The following is a 25433-nucleotide window of genomic DNA, read 5'->3' as shown; positions in this document are numbered from 1 at the left end:
CAGAGACTCAACAAAACCAGGAGCTGGTTCATTGAGAAAATCAACAAGATTGATAAACTCTTAGCCAGACTAACTAGAGGACACAGAGAGAGTATCCAAATTAACAAAATCAGAAAGGAAAGGAGAGACATAACAACAGAAACTGAGGAAATTCAAGAAATCATCAGATCCTACTACAAAAGGGTATACTCAACAAAACTGGAAAATCTAGAGGAAAAGGGCAATTTTCTAGACAGATAGCAAGTACCAACGTTAAATCAGGACCAGATAAACCATCTAAACAGTCCCATAACCCCTAAAAAAATTAGAAGCCTCCCAACCAAAAAAAAAAAAGCCCAGCACAAGATGGGTTCAGTGCTAAATTTCTACCAAACCTTCATAGAAGAACTAATACGGATACTATCCCAACTATTCCACAAAATTGAAACAGAGGTAATACTATCCAACTCATTCTTCAAAGTCACAATTACGCTCATTCCTAAACCACACAAAGACCCTACAAAGAAAGAGAACTTCAGACCAATTTTCCTCATGAATATTAAAAAATACACTCAACGAAATTCTTGCAAACCAAATCTAAGAACACATCAAAACAATCATCCACCATGATCAAGTAGGCTTCATCCCAGAGATGCAGGGATGGTTTAATATACAAAAATCCATCAATGTCATCCACTATACAAACAAACTCAAAGAAGAAAACCACATGATCATCTAATTAAATGCTGAGAAAGCATTTGATAAAATTCAACACCCTTTCATGTTAAAAATTGTGGAAAGATCAAGAATTCAAGGCCCATAGTAAAACATAGTAAACATAGTAAAAACTAACATCCATGCTAAACATAGTAAAAGCAATATACAGCAAACCAGTGGCCAACATAAAACTAAATAGTGAGAAACTTAATCCCACTAAAATCAGGGACTCGACAAGGCTGCCCACTCTCCCCCTACCTATTCAATATAGTACTGGAAGTCCTGGCTGGAGCAATTAGACAGCAAAAGGAAGTCAAAGGGAGACAAATTGGAAAGGAAGAAGTCAAAATATCACTATTTGCAGATGACATGATAGTGTACTTAAGTGACCCCAAAAATTCCACCAGAAAACTTCTACAGCTGGTAAACAACTTCAGCAAAGTGGCTGAATATAAAATTAACTCAAACAAGTGAGAAGCACTTCTCTACTCACAGGATAAACAGGCTGAGATCAAAATTATGGACAGGACAAAATGTTGGGAAAAACTTAGAACACATAGGCACAGGGGAAAATATCCTGAACAGAATACCAATGTCTTATAGGCTAAGATCAAGATTTGACAAATGGGACTTCATAAAATTGCAAAGTTTCTGTAAGGCAAAAAACACTGTCAAAGGACAAAATGGCAACCAACAGATTGGGAAAGGATCTTTACCAATCCTACATCTGATAGAGGGCTAGTATCTAATATATACAAAGAATTCAACAAGTTATACTCCAGAGAATCAAATAATCTTATTAAAAATGTAGGACAGAGCTAAACAAAGAATTCTCAATTGAGGAATACTGAATGGCTGGAAAATACCTAAAGAAATGTTCATCATCCCTAGTCATCAGGGAAATGCAAATCAAAACAACCCTGAGATTCCACCTCACATCAGTCAGAATGGCTAAGATCAAATACCCAGTTGACAGCAGATTCTAATCAGGATGTGAAGAAAGAGGAACACTCCTCCATTTTTGGTGGGATTGCAACCTGATACAACTACTCTGGAAATCAGTCTTAGAAAATTAGACATAGTACTACCTGTAGACCTAGCTATACCACTCTTGGGCATATACCCAAAAGAAGTTCCAACATATAACAAGGACATATGCCCCACCATGTTCATAGCAGTCTTATTTATAATAGTATGAAGCTGAATGTAATCTGAACGTCCTTCAATAGAGAAATGGATACAAAAATGTTCATACATTTACACAATGAAGTACTCCTTAGCTATTAGAAACAATGACTTCATGAAATTCCTAGGAAAATGGATGGGACTAGAGAATATCATCCTGAGTGAGTTAATCAAGTCACAAAAGAATACACATGGTATGCACTCACTGATAAGCTGATACTAACCCCAGAAAGCTCTGAATACCCAAGAAACAACTCACAGACCTTATGAAGCTCAAAAAAAGGGAAGGCCAAAATGGGGATGTCTCAGTCCTTCTTAGAAGGGAGAACAAAACACTTTTGGAGGAAATACAAGGTCAAATAAAGGAGCAGGGGTTGAAGAAAAGATCATTCATAGGCTGCCTCACCTTGGGGTCCACTCCATATGCAGCCACCAAACCCAAGCACTATTGCTGATGTCAAGAAATACTTACTGGAAACAACCAGATTGAGATGCCTCCTCAGGGGCTCTGCCAGAGTCATAACAGATACAGCTGAGCATGTTTGCAGCTAACCATCGGACTGAACACAGGGACCCCAATAAAGGTGCTAAAGAAAGGACTGAAGGAGCTGAAGGGGTTGCAACTTCATGGGAAGAACAACATTATCAACCAACCAAACCATCCAAAACTCCCGTGGACTAAAACACCAACCATTGAGCATGCATGGAGAGACCCATGGCTCTAGCTGCATATGTAGTAGAAGATAGCATTGTCTGGCATCAATGTGAGAAGAGGCCTTTGGTCCAGTGAGGGCAAGTTTTCCCAATGTAGGGGAATGCCAAGGCAATGGGGTGGAGAGGGCGATTAGGAGCCAGTACACCTTCCTGAATACAAATGATGGGGGGATGGGAATGGGGTGGGGGAAGGGGATAACATTTCAAATGTAAACACATAGAGTATCTAATAAAAAATGGAAAAAATAAAAAATACAAACACATTGTTATCATTTTGTAAGAAAGAAAAGAAAGAAAGAAAGAAAGGAAAAGAAATTAAGAAAGTAAGAAAGAAAGAAAGAAAGAAAGAAAGAAAGAAAGAAAGAAAGAAAGAAAGAAAGAAAGGAAAAGAAATTAAGAAAGTAAGAAAGTAAGTAAGAAAGAAAGAAAGAAAGAAAGGAAGGAAGGAAGGAAGGAAGGAGGGAAGGAAGGAAGGAAGGAAAGAAGAAACAATGACTTTATGAAATTCCTAAGCAAATGGATGGAACTAGAAGCAATCATCCTGAGAAAGGTAACCCAGTCACAAAAGAACACTCATGGTATGTACTCACTGATAAGCAGATACTAGCCCAAAATGCTCTGAAGAACCAAGAAACAATTCACAGAACTATGAAGCTCAAAAAGAAGAAAGGCCAGAATGTGGATGCCTCAGTTCTTCTTAGAAGGGAGAATAAAGCACTCACGGGAGGAAATAATGGGACAAATAGAGGAGCAGGTATTGAAGAAAAGATCATTCAGAAACTGCTTCACCTGGGGATCCATCCCATAATGCAGCCACCAAACCCAAGCACTGTTGCTAATGCCAAGAAGTGCTTACTGGCAGGAGCCAGATATGGATGCCTCCTCAGAGGTTCTGCCAAAGTCATACAGATACAGTTGACAATGCTTACAGCTAACCCTCAGACTGAGCATGAAGACCCCAATGAAGGAGATAGAGAAAGGACTGAAAGAGCTAAAAGGGTCTGCAACCCAATGGGAAGAACAACATTATCAATCAAACAAAACCTCCAGAACTCCCAGGGACTAAAACACACATGGAGAGACCCATGGCCCCAGGTGCATATGCAGCAGAGGATGGCATTGTCTGGCATCAATGGGAGAAGAGGCCTACCGAAGGCATGTTTTCATGTAGGGAAATGCCAAGGTACTGAGGTGGAGAGGGTGGTTGGGAGAAGGAGCACCTTCATTGAAACAAGTGAAGGAGGAGGGGGGATGAATGTGGGGGGATTGGGCTAACATTTCAAATGTAAATAGAGAGACTATCCAATAAAGAAATTGAAAAAGAAATCATACATGCTATTAGTGTATGAAATACCAAGACAATATAGCCTAGTTGTAGGATAATAAACATACAAGATATTAGCGGGAAAGGATCTTCTATGAGAACTTGAGAAAAAATCCAGAACTTTGGGAAAAAAGCAATGCCTAGTGTTAAATAACCCAATAAGAGGTAGGTTAAAGAATAAAATGTGAAGAGAATTAAAGGAAACTTTGCAAATCTATGTGTTAGTATACAGAATATATTAAGAACTTATACAAGTTCACACTATAAAAACAAGTTACAATTTAGAGATGAGCAAAGAATTTGAACAGGTTTTCTACACAATATGTGTACAGGTAAAGATGTCTGAGAATTCTTGAGAAAAAAAGCAAACCAAAACAATCAGATACCGCCTTATACTTAGTAGAATAGTTATTATCCAAAATATATATAATAACAAATTTCAACAAAGATGTGGGAAACTATGCTGGTTAGTTTAAGTATTCAGCTTAACAAAATCTATAATCACCTGCAAAGAAAGATTTAATGAGTATTGTTTATATAAGATTGGCCTGTGGGGAATTATCTTGATTACCTTAATTGGCATGAGAATACTCACCCACTGTGAGTGGCATCATTCCCTGAGCGGAGTATCCTGAACTGTGTAAGAGTGGAGGAAGTAAGCTGAGCAGTACGTGTGAATGCATTAACCATCTGTTCTTAACTGTGGATGTGACTAGCTGTTTTTAGCTCTTGTTTTGACTTCCACACTTTTATAGACTATAGCTTGAAATTGTAAGCCAAATAAATTATTTCTCCTTTAAAGCTGTTTTGTATTATCATAACAATAGAAATGAAGCTAAAGAGGAAGTTAAAGCCTGTATATGCTTCTGATAAAAACATAAAATGGTTCAGTAATTATGAAAAAAGTTTAGTGCTTATTCAATGAATTAAACATATAATTACAATATGACCTGGAGTTTCACTAATAGATATATACCTCAAAGAATTTAAGCATTTATTTGGGGCTGGGGCTATAATTAAGTTGTAGAGTAGTCACATAGCATGCATAAAACTCAGGGCTTGATACTCTTCATCAAAAAGAATAAAAAATTAAATAAAGCAAGTAAAAACAGTATTTAATCAGTTATACAACTCTAACCATACCAGCATCATTCACAATAGCTCAAATCAGAAAGAAATTCAAATGCCCATCAAGAAATGAGTAGCTAGACAAAAATGTGGAAATATATATTATTATCATTAATAATAATGAAATATTTAGCCATAAAAAGAATGAAATTTTGATCCATGCTATAACATGGAAGAACCTTTAAAAAGTACTAAAGCTGAAAAGGGTTACACACAAAATAGCACATATTATTCCATTTACATAAAATATCCACAATTAGTAAAACCATTAAGGCTGCAGATTAGTGGCTAAAGTAGATTTGTGGCTGATAGGGTTGAATTGGATATGGCTGAATTGGGTAGTAACTCCTAATACACACAGGGTTTTTTTTGAGGGTGGTGAAAATGTTCCCAAATCAAGTAATGGTGACAGTTATATAGCTCTATAAATACAGTAAAATCAATAAATGCTATGCTTATAATAGATGAATTTTGTGTGAATTATATCTCAATTTCAATATTTAAAATATAATTTAACTCTCACGTTCAATAAATATTCACTGAGAAACATTAATCACTGAACTAACTTTATCACCACTACATCGTATCATATGTTATTGAAGGTTTAAATGAAAGTTAAAAGATTGGACAATATCTGGTGTGACAGAAACAAAACCAAAAATCTATCTGCAATTGACATCCACTTGCAAAAAACATTTTGTCTCAAAATGCTTTGGATTTTTTTTTGTTGTTGTTGTTTGTTTGTCTTAGTCTTTGCTTCTATATTTTGGTTTCCATTTTGTGGGTGTGTGTAAGAGAGTTTCTTGGATTGGGGTGCTTGCCTTGTTTATTTTACTTGTTTGCTGGTTTGTTGTTTTAAATAAAATAGGGAGAAAGAAAAAGAATGTGGAATTGAATGGCTGCAGGATGTATGGAGGATCTGGGAGGAGTTGGGGAAAGGGAAATGTATGACTAGAATATATTGTATTTTTTCAATTTAAAAGATTAAAACCAAAAAGTCCTGCTGAATTTTGCAATATGGAGATCACAAGTCACCCTAGTAAGTACAGACTCAGTAGTAAGGAAAATATAAAATAAACTACAAGGATATAAAGAATCAATGAGTGGCTAACATGCCAAAATAGCAAAATTACATCATTACTTCCTAAAGTTTGACTCTTAAGGGAAAATAGAAACAAGTTAGCTGTAAAAAGATGCTGGGTCAAATGAGTTTACACACACACACACACACACACACACACACACACACACTTACACACAGGAAAAACATAAGCATGGTTGTATGAGAGATAAAGACTTCTCAGAGAGATACAGGGGAAACTGAGCATTTTGGCACACATCTATTATCTTAGAATTTCAGAGGCTGAGGCAGGAAGACTGAAAGTTGGAAGTCAGCCTGGGATTCATGATACAATTTTGTCTCATTACAAAACCAAAAAGATACAAAAGAAGCTGACTAAGAAAAAGTACTAAGAGAAGATGAGGGGGAACAAGAATATGATTCAACTGAAAGATCTGGTCTTGAAGTGAAGAACATATTTCCTCTATTGAGAAAGGAGCACAGAGGGTATGAGTTTGGTCTGTAGAAGTTAACAGTGAGGGAAGGGAAGGGATTTGTGAGTGATCTTAATGCCAATCTTGATTTTTTTTTATGTAATAGGAATTACGTTTAATAGTTGAAAGCAGAGTGAATATAATCACAGCAGGGGGTTTATGGGACCAAAGTGAAAGCATGGAATTGCTGCTGTGAGCAGAAATAATGAGCTAACCAGGGAGTGGGGGCAGGGAGATAAGGAGAGGACAAGAAGAGCTGGAGATACAAAGGGAGAACGAATTAGAAACTGAATTTGCAGCCCCACTAATCTAGAATTCTCTCCAATCCTGTAGAATCAAGAAAGTCAAATAGAAAAGCTGATCCTAGGCCTGGGTTTTATTAAGGCACAAGGACCTGGAAATAAAGGGCCCAGAGAGTTACTGATTACTGGAGCAAGGAGTTTTGAGTGACCGCCCTGTCCTCTGAGCCAAACAACAGCCATCTTTGGCTGTTGCACCCTTTTGAAAAATGCAAATGATCATTCTAGATGGGCTAGTGGCCAGTTTACATGAACAAACACACACACAGAGAGACAGGTGAGGGAAAGATGGAAGGGGAAAATAGGGCTGAGGTTGTCACCTGAGTATTCAACTGCAACCAATCTTGGCAATTCTTCACCTTCACGTGGCCTGGTAGGGATGGGCTAAAGTATATAGAGGCCAAAGAAGACTGGAGGGGGCAGGTGTGAATCATCTATGTGGCTATGTAAAGCCTTCATCTCTGCTTGGTAACACTTTGTAGATATGGTAAGTTGGGGAAAAGAGTGCCTGGACCCCTGTAAGTAACCCCCAACTTGGGCTCTTTGATGAAGCTCAATAAATACATTTGTTCCCCAGAATAAACTTTAATGGATCCCTGCCTCAGTTTTTTTGTTGGAACCTTGGTAGGATGGGTACATGTAGTTTATGTCTCCCCATGGAAAGGAACCTTAGCAACGGTAAGTTAAAGAGGCTAATTTAGCAAAATAAATATCTAACTAGTCCTCAAAGAGACCAAACAAGGTTTGACCTTCGTGTGGCACTGCCTCAAAGGTCTTGATCAGTTTTATCTTCTCTTATGAAATACAAGAGCCCAGATTTCCCCAGTCACCAACTTTTTCCCACAAGGAGAATGGAAAAAAAAAACAAAACAGCTGAGTAATCACTAAGTTGGAAATTAACCCCGATTTTGCATTATACAATAGCACACTATCACAGAGCTGATTTAAGAAGACAAATAGTTCTAGACCAAATAAATAATTGATGGGTTCTAAGCTTTTACCCAAACATACTCACAATCTACTGTCTCCAAGACTTTGATCATGTTGCCTTCTCTGCCCCAAATGCCCCTGTCCCTAATAATTTTAGCCTGTCCCTAATAATAGGGACTAATTTTACCTTTTGAACTCTAAAAAAGCCACATAGAGTGTCAGGCATGTCATAAATGCAAATTTATTTGAGACAAAATAAAGAAGAATATTAGTAAGGGTAAATGATCAGAAAAGGATTCACATGTTTTAATTTGACCTTAAAGATGAGCATTCCATTATCAAAAGGAAATTTTTAACAAGAGAAATGACACAACAATGAAGGTATGAATGCAAAGGAAGAAAACCAATTTATATGTAACTAGAGGTTTCTGCTAAAAGTCAGTGTAAGTGGCTGTAATTTATAAAGAACCGTTTCAGTCACTGCCTTCAAAACTCTTTTCAATTAATTACAGAAACAAGATAATCTACAATTCAATACAATGGCAAATGAAGGATTTAGAATGCTGAGATGGATGAATGGACAAAGATGAATTTATCAAAAAGATAAGAGTTGAGCTGAGCTCTCAGAGACTGAGGGCTCCATGTAGTGGTTGAGCATTTAACTTTTGGAAATAGGTGAATAAAGGCAAAAATGCAAGAGGTGTGACTGTAGATTGCTCAGGAGGAAACGGAACTCAAATAAATAGCAAGCAATAAGGAATGGCACAGAATTTTTCAGGGATGTCTGCAAAAAAAAGACTTTGAAGTTTTCTCTATAGGCAATAGAGCAGAGCACAAAGGTAGTTGGGTGGGGGGAGTCGTGAAAAGTTGCAACAGAGAACAAAGCAACTCTCTGGTTCATAATTACTAATACAGAAAATAAGCTGAGGAAGGATCACAGATTTGGGAAAGGGAACTGGAAGATGAGCTAAACCAAGTACAATCAGAATTCTATCAGAGCAACTAGATGCATGTGACACAAACAATGTAAATCAGCATCAGAAAGATGAATCAATTTAGCAACTGGAATGCAAAGTCTGAGTAGACCAGAAAAGGGAGAGCGCAAAATGCATCTGAGATTTTATGCCTCAATTATTGACAGAATAAAAGTGCAGCCTACTTTTCTAAAATTTAGTGTGTATGGTAGGGGAGGGGAAGAGTGGAGATGAATTCAATTTAGCTAACTAAATTTGAGGTGGCAGCTGGAAATCCATTCAGAAACTAATGGCACCTAACAGGGTTGTCTGATGTCATTAAGAACAAAGGAAGTTTTTATTTCTTGGTTGACTCTGATAGCTAAATCAGTTTTGAGAACTAGAACCTCCACAAGTATTGCCTTTTATACCTCATAGTAACTCACTGAAAAATTGAGGAAACACCCACCTAAAATCTGACACTCTCCTTTCAATGAGTCTGAAGAAAGATGTAACATTCCTCCTAGAAAAAGCCCTCGGTTTCACCACCTTAACAATTTAGCTCATATATTAATAGGACTTTGGGGCCAATGAGCTGGCTCAGCTAGTTGTGTTAGGCAAGAAGGCCTGATAACCTGAGTTTGGCTTCCAGGACCCAGATAACAGGAAAAGAACTAACTTCTGGCCTACACACATACATTCCATTATGGCACACCACCACCCGAACAATAATAATAAATAGTTTTAAAAGTGCTCTAGAACCATGCAATGCTTCTAGGCACACACTAATGTTTAAACTTTGATTGTCCTTGCAGGCTGATGGTGTGGCAGGTTGAAAGAATAAAGATCTGTAAACCACAAAATAAAATTGAGCAGTAATCTCCCTTTGAAAATCAATTTCTTTGTGGCCGTCTGCTTTCAAACCATACTATACGACATCACTCCAATAAAAATTACTCTTCGTCTCTGAAGTGCAGGCCCATTGACAAGTGGATATACATGGAGAAAATTACTCGGCGGCCTATTATTTTAAAGTGGTTTCAGCAGCTACCAGCAGGAAAATACCTAGGAAGCCACAAAAGACAGGGAACTACTCTTTCCTTCAGTTATTTCAAGCACACAGCCCAAACATCTATCTAGCTGTGGAAATGACAACTAAAGTCTTATTCCTCTCTCCCCAAAAGACACACAATCATTAACTAATTTTCGAAATGGAATGTTCATTAAGCATTCCCCACCACACAAACTCTTGCATAAGTGGTCATTAAAGGTAGGACCAGTAACAAAAGTTAAACCTAGAAGTCTGACAAAAAAGGTCTAAGCAGAATCTGAGAATATTTCCCCTATCTGTATCAGAAAGAGTAAGAATAAAAGACACACACAAAGGAAAGGGAAGGAATGAAGAGGGCAGAAGAGGATAAGAGATAACAATTGTGAACCAGAATTAATTACTGCCCACTCTAGTGTAAGTAATTGGCTAGGCCCTATCTCATTCTGTTCTGTGCCGCTTGCTGTAACAGAATACCAGAAAATGGGTAATTCATAAAGTAAATACATTAAGCAAGGCATGGCGGTACATGCCTATAACCCTAGCACGTAATCAATAGAAGCAAAAGCTTGGATAGTAGTAAATGCTTTATCCTCATCTACTAAACAAGTTTGAGGCCAACCCGGGCTGCATGCAACCCTGTTTCAAATAAGCAAACAAAGAAAAGAAAGAACCTTGTTTCTCAGTTCTGAAGGCTGAAATGAAACTGGAAGATAGACGATCAATTGAAAATGTAACCCAGATGGATATTAATTGGGAACCTACTCCCATGACTCCTGACGAATTTCTATAATAGCATTTGTTCATTCATGTGGCCTCATTGACTAATCACCATTTAAAGGTCCCACCACCTCATACACTTACAATGCTAATTAAATTTTAACGTGCATTTTAGAGGAAGATAACCACAAATGGCTTTTTGTGCATGGTAGGCTCTATCTACACAAACTCACTTAAAACAATCCCACATATTAAAGATTCTTACTCTGAAGTGAACACCAAAATGGCCAGTACAGCCCTTTCAAATTAAAAATGAATACCTGACAAATACCTGACATCTCTGATGCTTCTGGTTTAGTTTAACTCTGGATTAGAATACTGAACTCACCTATTATGGAAAAAGTTTTGAGCATTTGGAATAAACAGTCTTGAAGATTCCCTTCATAGAAAAATAAATGTCACTCTGAAAAAACTAACATCTCTTAGACATTTAATTTATGATTTTTTTAAAGAATAACAAATGCATCTAGATATAATTCACACACCATAGAAGTCAGTCATTTTTTATAGGAACTGTACTGAACTGTGTAATTTCATGATATCTCTTGCATCATTTTCTTTAAAGCCCCACTATTCCTACCCTAGTCATGGTAAAACTCAGTTTTGAAATTTTTTTCTTTTGCACAATAAGTGCTCTCATATCCATATTTAGTGAATCTTCATTCCTTCGACTCACCAGACATGCACTAATCTCATTTTTGTCTCCACATATTTGCTTATTCTGGACATTTCATACAAATAGAATTATGCAATATAATGTGGGGTTTTGTGACTGGCGCTTTACACTTACCATAATATTTTTTGAGATCCTACCATATTGTAACATATTCAAACTCCATTCCTTTTTATGGCTGAAATATATTCTATTAGAATTTTATGTCACATTTCTTTATTCATCAGACATTTGGGTTGCTTCTACTTTTTGAAACTTATGAATAACACCACTCACTTCGAACCTTCTTGTAGAGGATTTTGTGTGAACAGACGTTTTCAATTCTTTCGGGCACAAGCATACAAGTAGAATTGGGTCATTATGCAATAAGTAATTCTATGTTAACTTATTGAGGGAGTGGAAACCCGTTTTTCAAGATTACTATATCATTTAACATGCCCACAAGCAATGTATTACTGTTCCCATTCTCTACATCTCCACTGTTTATTATCTTTCTCATTACAGTCATTCTAATGGGTATAAAATGATACATTTCTATGACACAAGTGTTGAGCATATTTTTGTGTATTTTTGGAAATTTGTACGTCTTCTTTGATAAAATGTATGTATCTTTTCTCTACTTTGTCTTCTTAGTCATTGTACTTCAAGAGGCCTATTTCCCCTACTTTCATGTTTCTTTTCGTTTTTTCAAAGGCTTCTTTAGAAAAACAATTTTTTTCCAAATACATTTCTGTATGTTGTTGTTTAACTGAGGTTTGGTTCCATGTATAAGAAATATTTGCTAAATACAAAGGTCATATTTTTTTTTCTGTGTTGTTCTGGCATTTTTAATTAAGGCTATTTAAAAGTAAATCTGGGGCTGTGATGTATAGTACATACCAACATTCACTTTTTAATTTAATTTAACTAAAGGCTTTTTAAACTTTTTAAATTGATAGGTTAAAACATAAAATATATACATATTATTAGCACATTGTATAATGTTTTAACATGTGAATGCACTATATAGTGAATTTAGAAGCCAAAAGATGTAAATAAAAAGAAACCAGAGTACCTAAGGCATAGTGATTAAATCAGGTTAAACACATTTATTTACTCAACCAACTATTATTCTTTATAGTAAAAAAATTTAAACCTTTACTTATTCTTCCTCATTCAGTAGTTCCCGACTGCAGTTACACCTCACTCCACTCCTCCCAGTTCCCATCCCCTATCTACCCTCTTCCTCAGATCCACTCATCCTCCATTTCCCTTCAGAAAACAGCAAGTCCTCCAAGAATCTCAACCAAGCATTGGATAGGAAGTTACAAAAAGACTAGACACCTCCCATCATATTAAAGCCGGACAAGGCAACCCAGTAAGAGAAAAAGGTCCCAGGAGCAGGTAAAGGAGCTGAGACAATGGCCATTCCCACTGTTGGGGAACCAACAAAAACACCAAGCTAATAACCATAACATATATGCAGGGGACCTAACGCAGATCCATGCACTCTCCATAATTGGCACTTCAGTCTCTGTGAGTGCCTATACATCTTTTTTATAGCTTTCTGAAACATACTTTATCTATTGTCATTCATTCTACTCGGCAACAGCATAACAGATCATCCTTTTCCATATAACTGTCATTCAATACTCATTGATCAATTATTTCCCATCACTCCTCCCCAACCCTCACTTATACCCCACCATCTCATAACCACCTTTCTATTCTTACCTTGTATACAATTAACTTTTTGTTCTACATATGAATGAGCTCTCCTTTCTGTGCCTGATTTATTTCATTTAATACTGATGATCTCCAGCTCCATTTATTCTATCACAATTAACAGGATTTCATTGTTTTGTGACTGACTAGTAGACGACTGTGAACATGTGCCACATTTTCTGTTTTATTTCATTTTGTGAGTTGTTTTGTGTGTTTGCTTTCAGACAGTGTTTTGCTATATGCCCCAGGCTGGCCTTGAACTTGCAAATCCCCTGCCTCATGTGTCTGAGAACTGTGACTACTCATACTTCCACCTTACCTGGCTGTACCACATTTTGTTCCCATTCATCATCACCTGAGCTGATTACTACATAGATTATTTCCATTTTTTAGCCCCTGCAAATACTGCTGGAGAGTCCAGATGCCTCTTCCAGTGACATATATTATTTCTATTGGATACATACAATACAAGGTATTTTTCTTTCTGGTGTGACAAAATACCTGACAAGAAGCACATTTAGATGGGGGGGAAGTTTACTTTGGATTTCAATTAATGGGAATACAAGCTAACAAGGCAGAGAAGGCATAGATGCTGCTAGCAGCAGGAGGCTGGCTCCACACACTGGATCCTCAGTACAGAAGCATAGAGTAAGAAGCAAAGCTAGACTGTAAAACCTCAAAGCCTGTTTGGTGATTCCTTTCTTCCAGGAAGTCTCCACATACTAAAGGCTCCACAACTTCCCAAAACAGCTCTACCAGCTGGGGACCAAGTATTCAAACATATGAGTCTACAGGGGACATTTCAAACTCAAACTGTAACATATACCCAGTAGTAGGATTGCTGAATCATATGGGATTTCTATTTTAAATTTTTGAAACACTTCCATAATTTTGATATTATGGCATATGTATACATGTTTCACTGGTATTGTGTAAAATGGGTTCCCTTTCCTCAACGTCTTCAACAACGTTTCTTATCTTTAGTCCATGTGGTTATTACTGATTCTTAATGGGGAGGGGTAGCCTCTAATAGCAACTTTAATTTGTGTTTCCCTTGTGGGTAGTAATATTTCTACAGTTATTTTTCACGTTTGTCTTCTTTTGAAAAATGCCAATCTAGGTCATTAGGCCTATTTTTTTAAGTTCACGTCCTTTAAAAATTTAGATATATGATTTTTCCCAGAGCCTTAAGTTCAATAGGGAACCTTGCACTTCAATGAGCTCTATCATTTTGTTCAAAAAACCATCTAGTTATAATATAAGCGTTCTCAATTCTGTTCTATTGATCCATAATGTTTACCCTTGTGCTAGTACCACAATGGGCTCATAACTATAACTTTACAAATATTAGATTTTCCATTCCTTGAGTATGCCATGTTCTCTCTCACCTCCAAGCCTTTGCATAATCAGCTGCTATTGCTGGAAATAAAATTATCTAGCTAATGACTTTTTTTTTCCGTTTTAAACTCAGAAGGTACTTTGTCATGAAACTGTCCCTTGATTTCAAAAGTTTGAGCCAGGTATTCATCTTTTTTGTTCCAAACTATCATGTGTTCCAGATACTCAAAGCTTAAAGATTAACCTGACTGCTTCATCATCAAATTAAATTGTTCTAGCCTATTCGTTTGACTCAAAATTCCGTGATTTCGGGAATTATCTCTGACCTGGTCAGCAGTTGTATCTCCACATCAGTGTACCCCTAGTACATGATACAAAGGTGATCATGAATAAGTATATATAGAAATGATGACTTGATTATATTTTTAGTAATGGACAAATTAGTAATTTTAACTACATTTCCTGCCACACAAACTATACAAAAATTGGTATGATGTTTACATAAATATATCATACTATTAAAGGGCCAAACTTGGGAGTCAGTGAAGAAAAGGAAAAGACTGAAGTTTATGACCCATCTAGGAACAAGAACCTAGGAAAAATCATCAAACTTTAGGTTCTAAACTATAACAATATTTTCAATAAATGATAAATCAACTTTTATTTGGAGAGAAAGCCAGTTTCAGATGATCTCAAGTATCACATTGGATTAAAATGACATAGGATTGCTAATATCTGAGGCCAACTTCCAGAAACATAAATCTTAAGATAAAAGAAACTGAGGCCATATGTGTTTCTGTGTATTCTATAACATTATTTTATATTATATACAATATAATATACTTGTATATGTGAGTACACTGTTGCTGTCTTCAGACACACCAGAAGACATCAGATCTCATTACAGATGGTTGTGAGCCACCATGTGGTTGCTAGGAATTGAACTCAGGACCTCTGGAAGAACAGTCAGAAGTCTTAACCACTGAGCCATCTCTCCAGCTCCACAATATAATATAAATAACACATTCTGATTATGTATTATTATATTATGCATATATAGCATAAATATTTCATATATCACAATTAATGTTATATTTTATGCCATTCATTCAAAGGCAAACAAGCTAATGACAAAACAGCCCAAATAGTACAAAAATAAGATATACAATTGATAATAGAAATCCATTGAGGATATTTTGTGGATCCCTGTAAATTTTAACAATTTCTATAACATATGTCGAGCCCGGCCCATCTGCCACTCAGACCGGCAGCTCCTAAAGGTTGAAAACCGGTGAGTAGGAGATCTAGGCAGCCAGGGAGCACAGAGATCTCTGCGGAGTGCGCACCCTCCGACCTGCCTGATCCAGGGACCAGGAACAGAACTTTGGAACTTCTGTTCCCACCCGGCGACTCATAGAACAGGGCTAGGCCCATCTGCCACCTGGACCAGTGGAGATCCAAGGACACAGACCAGATATAAGGGAAAGGCGAGAACATATCACTGACAACAAAATGGCAAGAGGAAAGCGAAAGAGTATATCCCAAGAATCCAAGACAACCTGGCAACACCAGAACCCAGCTCTCCCATAACAGCAAACATCGGAATGCCAAACACTCCAGAAAAAGAAGACGCAGACCTGAAATCATACCTCAAGGTGCTGATAGAGATACTTAAACAAGAATGGGAGGAAAAGCAAAAAGATTCAGAAGCTTTTAAAGAGGAAACAAGAAAAACACTCAAAGAACTCAAAGAACTAGAGGAAAACAGAACCAAAGAGACGAAGGAATGGAAGAGGGAATTTAAAACGGAAATTGACACAATAAAGAAAACACTAAAAGAGATAACCCTAGAGGTAGAACACCTAAAAAAAAAAAAAAAGAGAGAGAAGAAAACAGGAGTCTATAACATATGTCATTGAATTGTTTTGTTGTTTGGCTTTTTTTAGATAAGGTCTCACCATATTCAAGGCTACCCTTCAACTGACAATCCTTCTGCATTAGCCTCCCAAGAGCTAGGATTATAGTTATGAGTCACCACTCCTGGATTATGTCATTGGAATTTTGGTTAAACGTACTTCTAAGTATTTTATTATTTTGTTAGCTATTGTCTGAATGTTCTATGTTTATTAGGGTATCAAACACAATTTAACCTCCCTTAGGGTAAAATGACTTCATGAATCTTCCAAAGAGCTAAGGAAAAAATATTACCAATGCTATATAAATGGTTTTAAGCCCCAAATGAAATAAGCACAATTGTAATAAAAGCATAAAATAACCTTGACATCCAAACTTGATAATGAAAGAAAAGTAAATGCTAAAATCACTCATAAATAAAGATCAAATATCCTAAATGAAATGTTAGTAAAATAATTCCAGACATATAGGAACTGGCTAGTACATTGGAACTAAAAAGGCTTTATCCTACGGGTGTAAAGTTAACTTTGGACCAAATGAACAGAATAAGGAAGAAAAATCATGTGACCAGTTTAACATATAAAATAAAACCATGACACAATGATGTAATTCCTTATGTTATTTCAAAACTAGAAGAAAATATTAATACTTAAATATCTTTTTAAAGTAACAACAATAATATAACCTGTGACAAAACAGTAAAAATGAAAGTTTTGATCTAATCAGAAGTGAACAAGGATGTCAGCTAATACTACTTCAATTCAATATTAGCCTGAAGTTTCTAGACATTATAATAAAGAAACCATTTTTACCTTTAAAATGTTTATATAATCTATTTTCATCATATTCTTTCACTGTCCCCCAACTTCTCCCAGATTCTTTACACCTTTCTATCCAAGCATCATGTTCTCTGTCTCTATCTCTCTCTGCCGGGGGGGGGGGTGTATATGCATATGTTTAAAAACAAGAAAACAACAAAAAAAGAAAATCAAGTCAAATAAAAGAGGAAACATAGTAAGAGGCAGAGAAAATAGATGACTCCAAGGAAAACTGTTTCTTCCAGACACAACAGGAATGATACAATTATAGACTTACAGAGAATATGAAAGCATTCACAAGACCTGGACAGGGTCAAGCTACACAGGCTCCCCATACTGAAAGAGTAAAGTGAACTCTGAGTCCTACCCTTGAGGAACCAAGAATCTATTTGCTGATAGCTGCTGGCAGAGGGAAAGTCAGGTTTCTCCAATGGACAGTCATTGGGTATATCAACTACACTCTACAGCTTGCCCCATACCCAGGAATAATTGACTAAAAAAAAGAAAACTTTTAAAAATTGAATTTAGGAACAACAAAAAACCCAGGATAGTGAAAACTATTCTCAACAAGAATAGAACTTTCTCGAGGAATCTCTATCCCTGACCTCAAACTGTATTACAGATCAATCATGATAAAAACATTATTGGCACAGAGACAGGCAGGTAGAGCAATGGAATAGAATTGAAGACCCAGAAATGAACCCACACACCTATGATCATTTGATCTTTGACAAAGGAGCTAAAAACATTCAATGGAAAAAGGACAGCCTCTTCAACAAATGGTGCTGATTCAAGTGGCAGTCAGCATACAGAAGAATGCAAATCCATCCTTTCTTATCTACATCTACAAGTACAAAGCTCAACTCCAAGTGGAACAAATATCTCCACATAAAATCAGGCACACTGAAACTATTAGAAGAGAAAGTGGGGAAGAGCTTAGAATACTTATGCACAGGGGAAATTTTCCTGAACAGAAGACCAATGCCTTATGCTCAAAACACTCATGGAAGGAAATACATGGACAAATAGAGGAGCAGGGACTGAAGAAAAAATCATTCAGAGGCTGCCTCACCTGGGGATCCATCCCATATGCAGTCACCAAACCCAGGCACTACTGCTAATAACAAGAAGTGCTTACTGGCAGGAGCCTGATATGGATGCCTCTTCAGAGGCTCTGCCTGAGCCATACTGATATGATGAGGATACTCGCAGCTAACCATGGGACTGAGCAAGGGGATACAATGGAAGAGCTAGTGAAAGGACTGAAGGAGATGAAAGGGTCTGCAACCACATGGGAAGAACAACATTATCAACCAAACAAACCCTCCAGAGCTCTCAGGGACTAAAACACCAACCAAAGAGTACACATGGAGAGACCCATGGCCCCAGGTGCATATGTAGCAGAGACTAGCATTCTCTGACATCAATGGGAAGAGAGGCCTTTGGTCCAGTTCATGGAGACAATGGGAGCAGGAAAGGGGTGCACTGGGGAATGGAATAACATTTGAAATGTAAATACAGAGAATATCCAATAAGATGATAAAAAAATTAATTTCATTTTTTACTTATCCACTTTACATCCTGCTCACTGCCCCCTCCGTGGCACCCCCTCCCAGAATTCTTCCCCTTTCCTCCCTTCCCCTTCTCCTCTGAGCAGGTGAGGGCCCCTTGGTTATCCCCCAACACTGGCACTTCAAGTCTCTGTGAAGATAGGCACATCTTCTCCCACTGAGGCCGGACAAGACATCCCAACTAGAAGAACATTTCCCACAGACAGGCAACAACTTTTGGGATAGTCCCCATTCCAGTTGTTCCAGACCCACATGAATACCAAGCTGCACATCTGCTACATATATATGTACAGAAAGACCTAGGTCCAGGCCATGGTATATATTCTTTGCTTGGAGGAAAACGTTTAAGGCACATAAATTAAAAGGGAAAAGAATAAAATTTTTTAAAATACTTTTCATGAACACTTTAATAGACATAATTAAAATAAAAATAATGGATTTTTAATTATATAATAAATCTATAAGAACGGGCAATTAGACAGGAAAATAGGCAAATATATGTGTGTGTAGATAGATAGATATGAATAAGTAATTCATGAATAGTCTAAATTGATAAATTGATAATAGCACATAATAGGGAATACAATCTTATCAGTCTTCTATGAAGAATCCTTTAAAATCGTTTAAGATAAAGTTAAGAATGTAAATCACAGGAAGACTACTTACCTAGTGCACCTGAAGGCTTGGGTTTGATTCCCGGTATCACATACAATAAGAAACTATCACTACAAACCCACTCACCTGAATGACTGTGATTGAAAGGTATAGAAAAACGGCACTTGTTTATTCATTGCTGGTGAGAACACAAATTGTCAATAACTTAGAAAACCATCAATAAATTCAAAATATGTATTCTCCATTATACAGAAACTAATTCTAGGTAAATATTTGATGAAAATTCTAATAAGTTGACAAGTATAAAAGTATCTGAAACATTATTCATAATAACTTCAAACTGGAAATATCATACATAGTTATTATCATAAGAAGTTTATAAATTATTATATATTTCAACAACAGAACATACAAAGATATACATTATTAAAAATCTTTCTGCAAGAGTATGGTTATCACAAATACTGTGCTAACCAAAACCCACAAGACTCAAAAGAATACATCTATTTGATTTCATTTATGTACAGTTCAAATGAACAAAATTATTTCTGATTATCAAAGTTCAGACAGTCATTTTCTTTGGAGAGTGAGGATGATAGAGTGATAAAGATGGACACAATTTAGGCTTTGCAGAATGGTAAAAATATTGTATTTATTCACCTAGGTGCAAACAATATGAGTGTGCTCACTTTGGAATATTTCACCAAAAGGCACAATTATGAAGTACAGGCTTTTCTGTATCTGTGCTATATGTCAATAAAATGTAAAGAAAAAGGACAGAAACGAGAGACTGAGCGCTTGGTATTTACAGAGGAGTCAGACAAATATGGGTCTCTACAACAACTGCAGTCAACAGCACAAGGCTTTTCTTGGTAATGCTCTTAGGAATTTGCTTCAGAGTTTTTCTAGTATAAAGAGATCTTCTCTAAAATGTAGTTACAGAGAAATTACAGTTCATTATTTTCCACAAGATCTAAGAGAAAAGGATTAAGTCTAACAGCATATAAAACATCAAACAATATTTTACAAAAAACCTTTAGTACCTACCATCTTAGGGGAAAGATGTGAAACTCAGAAGTAGATCACACAGTTAGGACTCCTCATTTCCACTTCACTTCCCAATTACTTTCAAAATCAGTGAAACATACCAACTATTTACTCACCTATTCAAAACTGACAGTTTACAGACTTAACAGGACCAGAGAGAAGCAGACCTGTTCTATAAAATGTCTTTGTTTTATATAAACGCTACCTAAATCCCTAAGTAATTTAATTCAACAATTATATTTCTACTTAGGTATATATAACTAGTGATATATTAGAAATCATGAAGACAATACAGAAGGTGGATTTCTGAGGATCTTTAATGTAAAGAAAGGAGATTATTAAGATGAAAATCAGTAACAACAACAGGATAACTCCCCAAAAGAATATGGTTAGTGACTTCTGGGGGTAAAATTAGTAAGAATAAAAATTAAAGGGATATTATGATACCCATTCATCAAAAGACTTAAATAAGACTTTGGAAAGTCTCTATTTAAACTCATAAAAACTATTTTATCTAGATTCCATATACACAATTTGTAGGATCTGTTATATTCAACATGAATCACCCAGAGTGAAAGAAATATCAAATCCTGGTATGCTAATGACATAGCTAGTTATACCCAAAGACTTCTGTTGAGCATTAAAGCTGGCTTCTATGACATCACCTCAAACAATTAAGAATATACCTCAAATATCTCAAACAGTCCAGAATAAATTCCTATTGATTTTGCTTGTAGTTTCATTTATGATATGCCACCTTTATTTATCTCTTTCAACAGCACTTTTACCAACATTAAGAGACATCTAATATCTGTCTGTGTGAGGGTGTTAGATCCCGTGGAACTGGAGTTGCAGGAAGTTGTGAGCTGCCATATGGGGGCTGGGAATTGAACCCAGGTCCTCTGGAAGAGTTGCTAGTCCTCTTAACCTCGGAGCCATCTTTCCAGCCCCAACATCTAATACTTAATACTGTATCTGCCACAAAGAAAATTTTATTTATTGAGCTTAGATTATTAAATTGCACCAACATATTAACATATTAACCATACTCATCTCTCTCCTGATTTAGAAGATCCTGATATTCTCATATATATTCGTTCTCTCTCTCTTCTCCCCTCCCTCTCTCTCTCCCCTCCATATTGGAAAAACATCAATGAAAACTAGAAAGTTCCCCCTTTCATCAATTTGATTTGTTTTCTGGAGACTTATCAATCAGCTGTAAGCCTTTTTTTTTTCTTTTTTTCTTTTTTTTAAGGAACAGCACCATAATTTTCTTTCTGATTATAGGCAAAAAATTCATGTTTGATCTTCTTCAAGGGGGGGGGGGAGGTTTGTTTTGTTGTTGACACATTCTTGAGATTTTCCACCATGTTTTTGACATTTGAGAGACATAATCATGACCAGACCTTCTCTACAGTGTGATCCAGTGATTTTCAATGTTTTAAACTATGTGTTGTCAAATTCAGACACTACTGGTGCATCTCTAGCTCTCAAGCTAATCCTCACTAAGTATCCAGATACAGCTACTTCAGCTGAAGGAGACAGTCCATGACCCCAAAAACTCTAATGTCAACCTCTCACTTCTTAAGATCAGAAACCATATCTCTACCTTTCTAAACTCTCCTTTGCATAAATTTGCTTATCTTCCAGCTTTGTGTCCTGAATTCATTCCATATCCTGGCTTGTTTGTTTAATTCCAGGATGGGTGAAGGTGCAGATACACCTTCAATGATTTCTGAAATCTTTCCTTGAGTCAAAATTAAGAGCCCACATTCCAATCATCTCATATGTATGAATAACTTTACCTTTGCCTAAATATATGTATGACCTCACATAATGAAATGCTGCAGACTGTTCTGCTCACCACAGTTTAGTTCCATCAGGTTATCTTTACTCTTTCTAAATATGTTGGTAGAAAACCCAAATATAGTGCCCACTGGAAGATGCCAGGTTTTGTCTTTAATCCTCTCTGTACAAGACTTGCTGTAACAGCAGCTGTTTATGTTGAAAAACTAAAATATAAAATAAAGCCAAGTCCCACAAGACTATTTACTTCCTTATTTATGAATCAGAATTTGTCAGCAGAACTTAGAATTTTGACTGTCAGCAGATACTACGATTAAATGTCACTGAAAAACCAGCAGAGGGTGCAGCAGGGCACTAGAATTTTTACCCAAGATATAGCATATCAATGTAACTCGATTAGCCAATCAACTTTTCCTTTATTTATTCATTCATTTATACATTTGTTTGTTTGTTATATGCTAAGGCTAATATCCTCAAAAGAAAGGAGTTGAATCTGAGATAAAATTTCTTCAATGGGTTAAAATTCTCCTGAAAGTGAAATTCAAGATGAATAAGGAATACATGATTAAAGTTAGTCTGGCCATAATAGTTAGAGCAGAACACAATGACAGAGATCTGAGCCCTTCATTTTGTAAGAAGCCTACTATGGGGCTTCAATCTGTTGTTCTTTCATTCCCAACCCCCCTAAAAAAAACTTCTCAGTAGACACTATATTATGGAGGGATTTGTACTAAGTTGGAAGATGTGAGAGCACCTTCATCCTAGTTTTGACTCAAGCTATATCTTGGGCCACTTACTTCTCCCTTGAGGCCTGTCTGTTTTCCAAAGGAATCAATAAAATAGACTCAGGCAGTACCTTAAAATCTGGAAAACACAAATTCCAATTAATGCTAATAAAATGTAAAGAACTAGTACCACTGTTTTGACTGCCCCAAAAGACTCTAAGAGACTAAAGGACAGCAGAGAAAAGGCTGTGCTGGAACGCAGACGTATGTGTGCTACACCTGGGGTAAACAACTGCACAGCTGTGAGAGTGCCATGCATCTCAGAAGCTCTAGAACACTGCTGGCCCTCCAGTCTATCAACAGGGCTCTGTCCATCCTAACCACCAAAGAGCCTTGACCACCATTTGAGTAAAAAAAATTGAATTCCCTGATGAATTTTTTGAATTCATGCATGAATGTACGTATGTATGTATTTATAGAGAGAATGTCAATGTGCAGGTCCTAAGTACCTCTTCTGGGATGGGGGGCAAATAAGAGGCCCAAAATCCTAATTAATTCTCATTTAGTCTCCGTGTTTAAAGTTTCAAGTATGAGAAGCCTATCTGATGATTCTCTTCTTTGATAAGCTGTTATATAAGTTTGAGTGTCTTTGAAAGACATTTTATGTCTGGGGCAATTTTACAAAGCACATTGTAAAAACAAGAGAGAGGGGGAGAGAGGGAGAGAGAGGGAGAGGGAGAAAGAAAAAAAGGAAGGAAGGAAGGAAGGAAGGAAGGAAGGAAGGAAGGAAGGAAGGAAGGAAGGAAGGAAGGAAGGAAGGTGTCAGTCCTGACAGTATTGTTATAAATGTGATAGCGCTAAAGCATACAACTTGGAAAGTCAAAGTAGCACAAATACTGTTTAAAGAGTTGTGACAGTAACTATGGATGTAGCACCAAAATACAGAAGGCTTCCGGTGCCTCAACTCAAGTAAGTTACTTACACAACTAGTCGTTTTCTCCAGAAGTTACAAATTCGCCATTTATCTTTAACCACCTCTAAAAGATCCTTGGACGCTTTGCCTAAGATTCAAGTGTGAGAGAGCTATAGGAACCACAGAAGACTTAACAGCAAGTACACTAAATTTGCTTGAATAACGAGTTAGAAAAACAACCAAGATGTTTGCTAAAAGGGATACAAACACTCTAAAGATTATCAAAAACAAAACAAAACAAAAATCCAACTTCCTGTTCCAAAGGTAGCGATAATGAAAACTTTTCACACCCACTGCACCCCACTCCATCAACAAGAGTGTCAGAACCGGCATGCAAAGGGTGAGTTTTATTTCCATAGATTTTTTAAATTGCTGTTCAGAAGTTGTCTAGCAAGACGGCATATTTCTACCAGAATTCCTCAGGGGCGCTGATCCTCACTAGAACGCAGAGGAGAATCGGTCTCAAATTGCAGGTGAAAAAGCTCAGGTCCTGGTCAGCGCACAAGAACCCAGCGCTGAAAGTACGGTTAAAAGTTGTTTCAACGGGCGTGGAATAGTTAGTACAGCTGTTTACTGCTCCAACTCCAAAGAGGAGCCTGCTAGTGCTGGCATCAGCTCGGGACGCGAAGAAACAAGCACCACGGGCAGAGAATCTCACCAGGGGGCACGAGGGGCCAAGCTGCTCGCCGTTAGACGGCCACAGAGATGGCGCAGGAACCTCCGCGCCCGGATGGGTGCAAGGCAGGCCAACTTTTGGAGAAACAGCCCCCACACCCCCCCCCCGGGGGCGGCGCGTGCAGGCTGGGCTTTCCAACTCCACGGGACCCGAGAGAGGGTCTGGATGAGCCAAGCCAGGAACCGAGGACAACCTGCCCTGGACAACCTCTCCCCAGCACTCCGGCCCACTCCCAGCTCTAGCCCTGGAACTTGGCTCTGAGTGGCAGAGTCCCCTGAGCCCTGAGGCCCAGGCCCCCGCCCAACCGAGCAGGGGAGGGGGCCTCCAAGGCCGCCGCCCCTCCTAGGTGACTCACCTGGTGCCGGTCCTGGGAGTCAGGGGGGAGTGGATCTTCTCCAGGTTCCAAGGACTGCTGTTGAAAGGACTGCTGCCCGAGGTGGCGAGTGATGGGACCCAAAGGGTCGAGGCTCCCAGGGTTACTTAGGGTGCCAGAGGTGCCAGGAGCACCCGGGCCACCGAGGCGGGACTCGGTCCCCCGTTCCCGCCGCAATTCGGACCGCAACTCTAGGTAGCAGCACAGCGTCAGCAGGTGGAGGGCCAGCGAGAGGCCAAAGAAACCCAGGAAGAGCCGGCAGCTGTTCCCTTCGCCCGCCCGAGCAGGGGCCCCGCGACAGCCGCAGCCCTGGCTGCCCCGCTCCCTTGGCGCTGCAGCAGGCAGGGGTTCCCTGCGCTCTACCTCAGGGTAGCCCATGGCCTCCAGAGACAGCCACTATCTGAGGCCCTGGAGCCTCTGCCTCTGCCTCAGTCCTTCACGACCCCTGACAGGCGACTACTGTCCTGCCATCGGCTGGGGGCTGCAGGGACCCGTTCCTGAGCGACGGTGGCTGGGCGGGACAGAACAGGGAGCAGCCGCATGTGCAGCTCCACTCCGAGGGGTGGGAAAGGGAGGAGGAGGGGCGGGC

The 25433-nt window shown here is 38.0% G+C and overlaps 1 protein-coding gene across 8 annotated transcripts in view; it reads right to left on the bottom strand.

Annotated features, from left to right (window-relative positions):
- EDA (ectodysplasin A) overlaps positions 1-25222 on the bottom strand; it is a gene marked incomplete at both ends in the record, with an annotated part of 368129 nt that extends 342907 nt beyond the window's left edge. For all 8 annotated transcript variants that reach the window (XM_080911011.1, XM_080911010.1, XM_080911012.1 and 5 more), the window contains one exon: positions 24827-25222. In XM_080911011.1, coding sequence (XP_080767137.1) covers positions 24827-25222 — 396 coding nt within the window. The remainder of the gene's footprint in view (positions 1-24826) is intronic.
- Positions 25223-25433: the final 211 nt, after the last annotated feature.

This window comes from Micromys minutus, assembly GCF_963924665.1.
Source record: "Micromys minutus genome assembly, chromosome: X".
NCBI classification, from domain to species: Eukaryota; Metazoa; Chordata; class Mammalia; order Rodentia; family Muridae; genus Micromys; species Micromys minutus.
The sequence above is the reverse complement of the archived record's forward strand: the minus strand, read 5'-3'. Positions and strand labels throughout refer to the sequence as shown.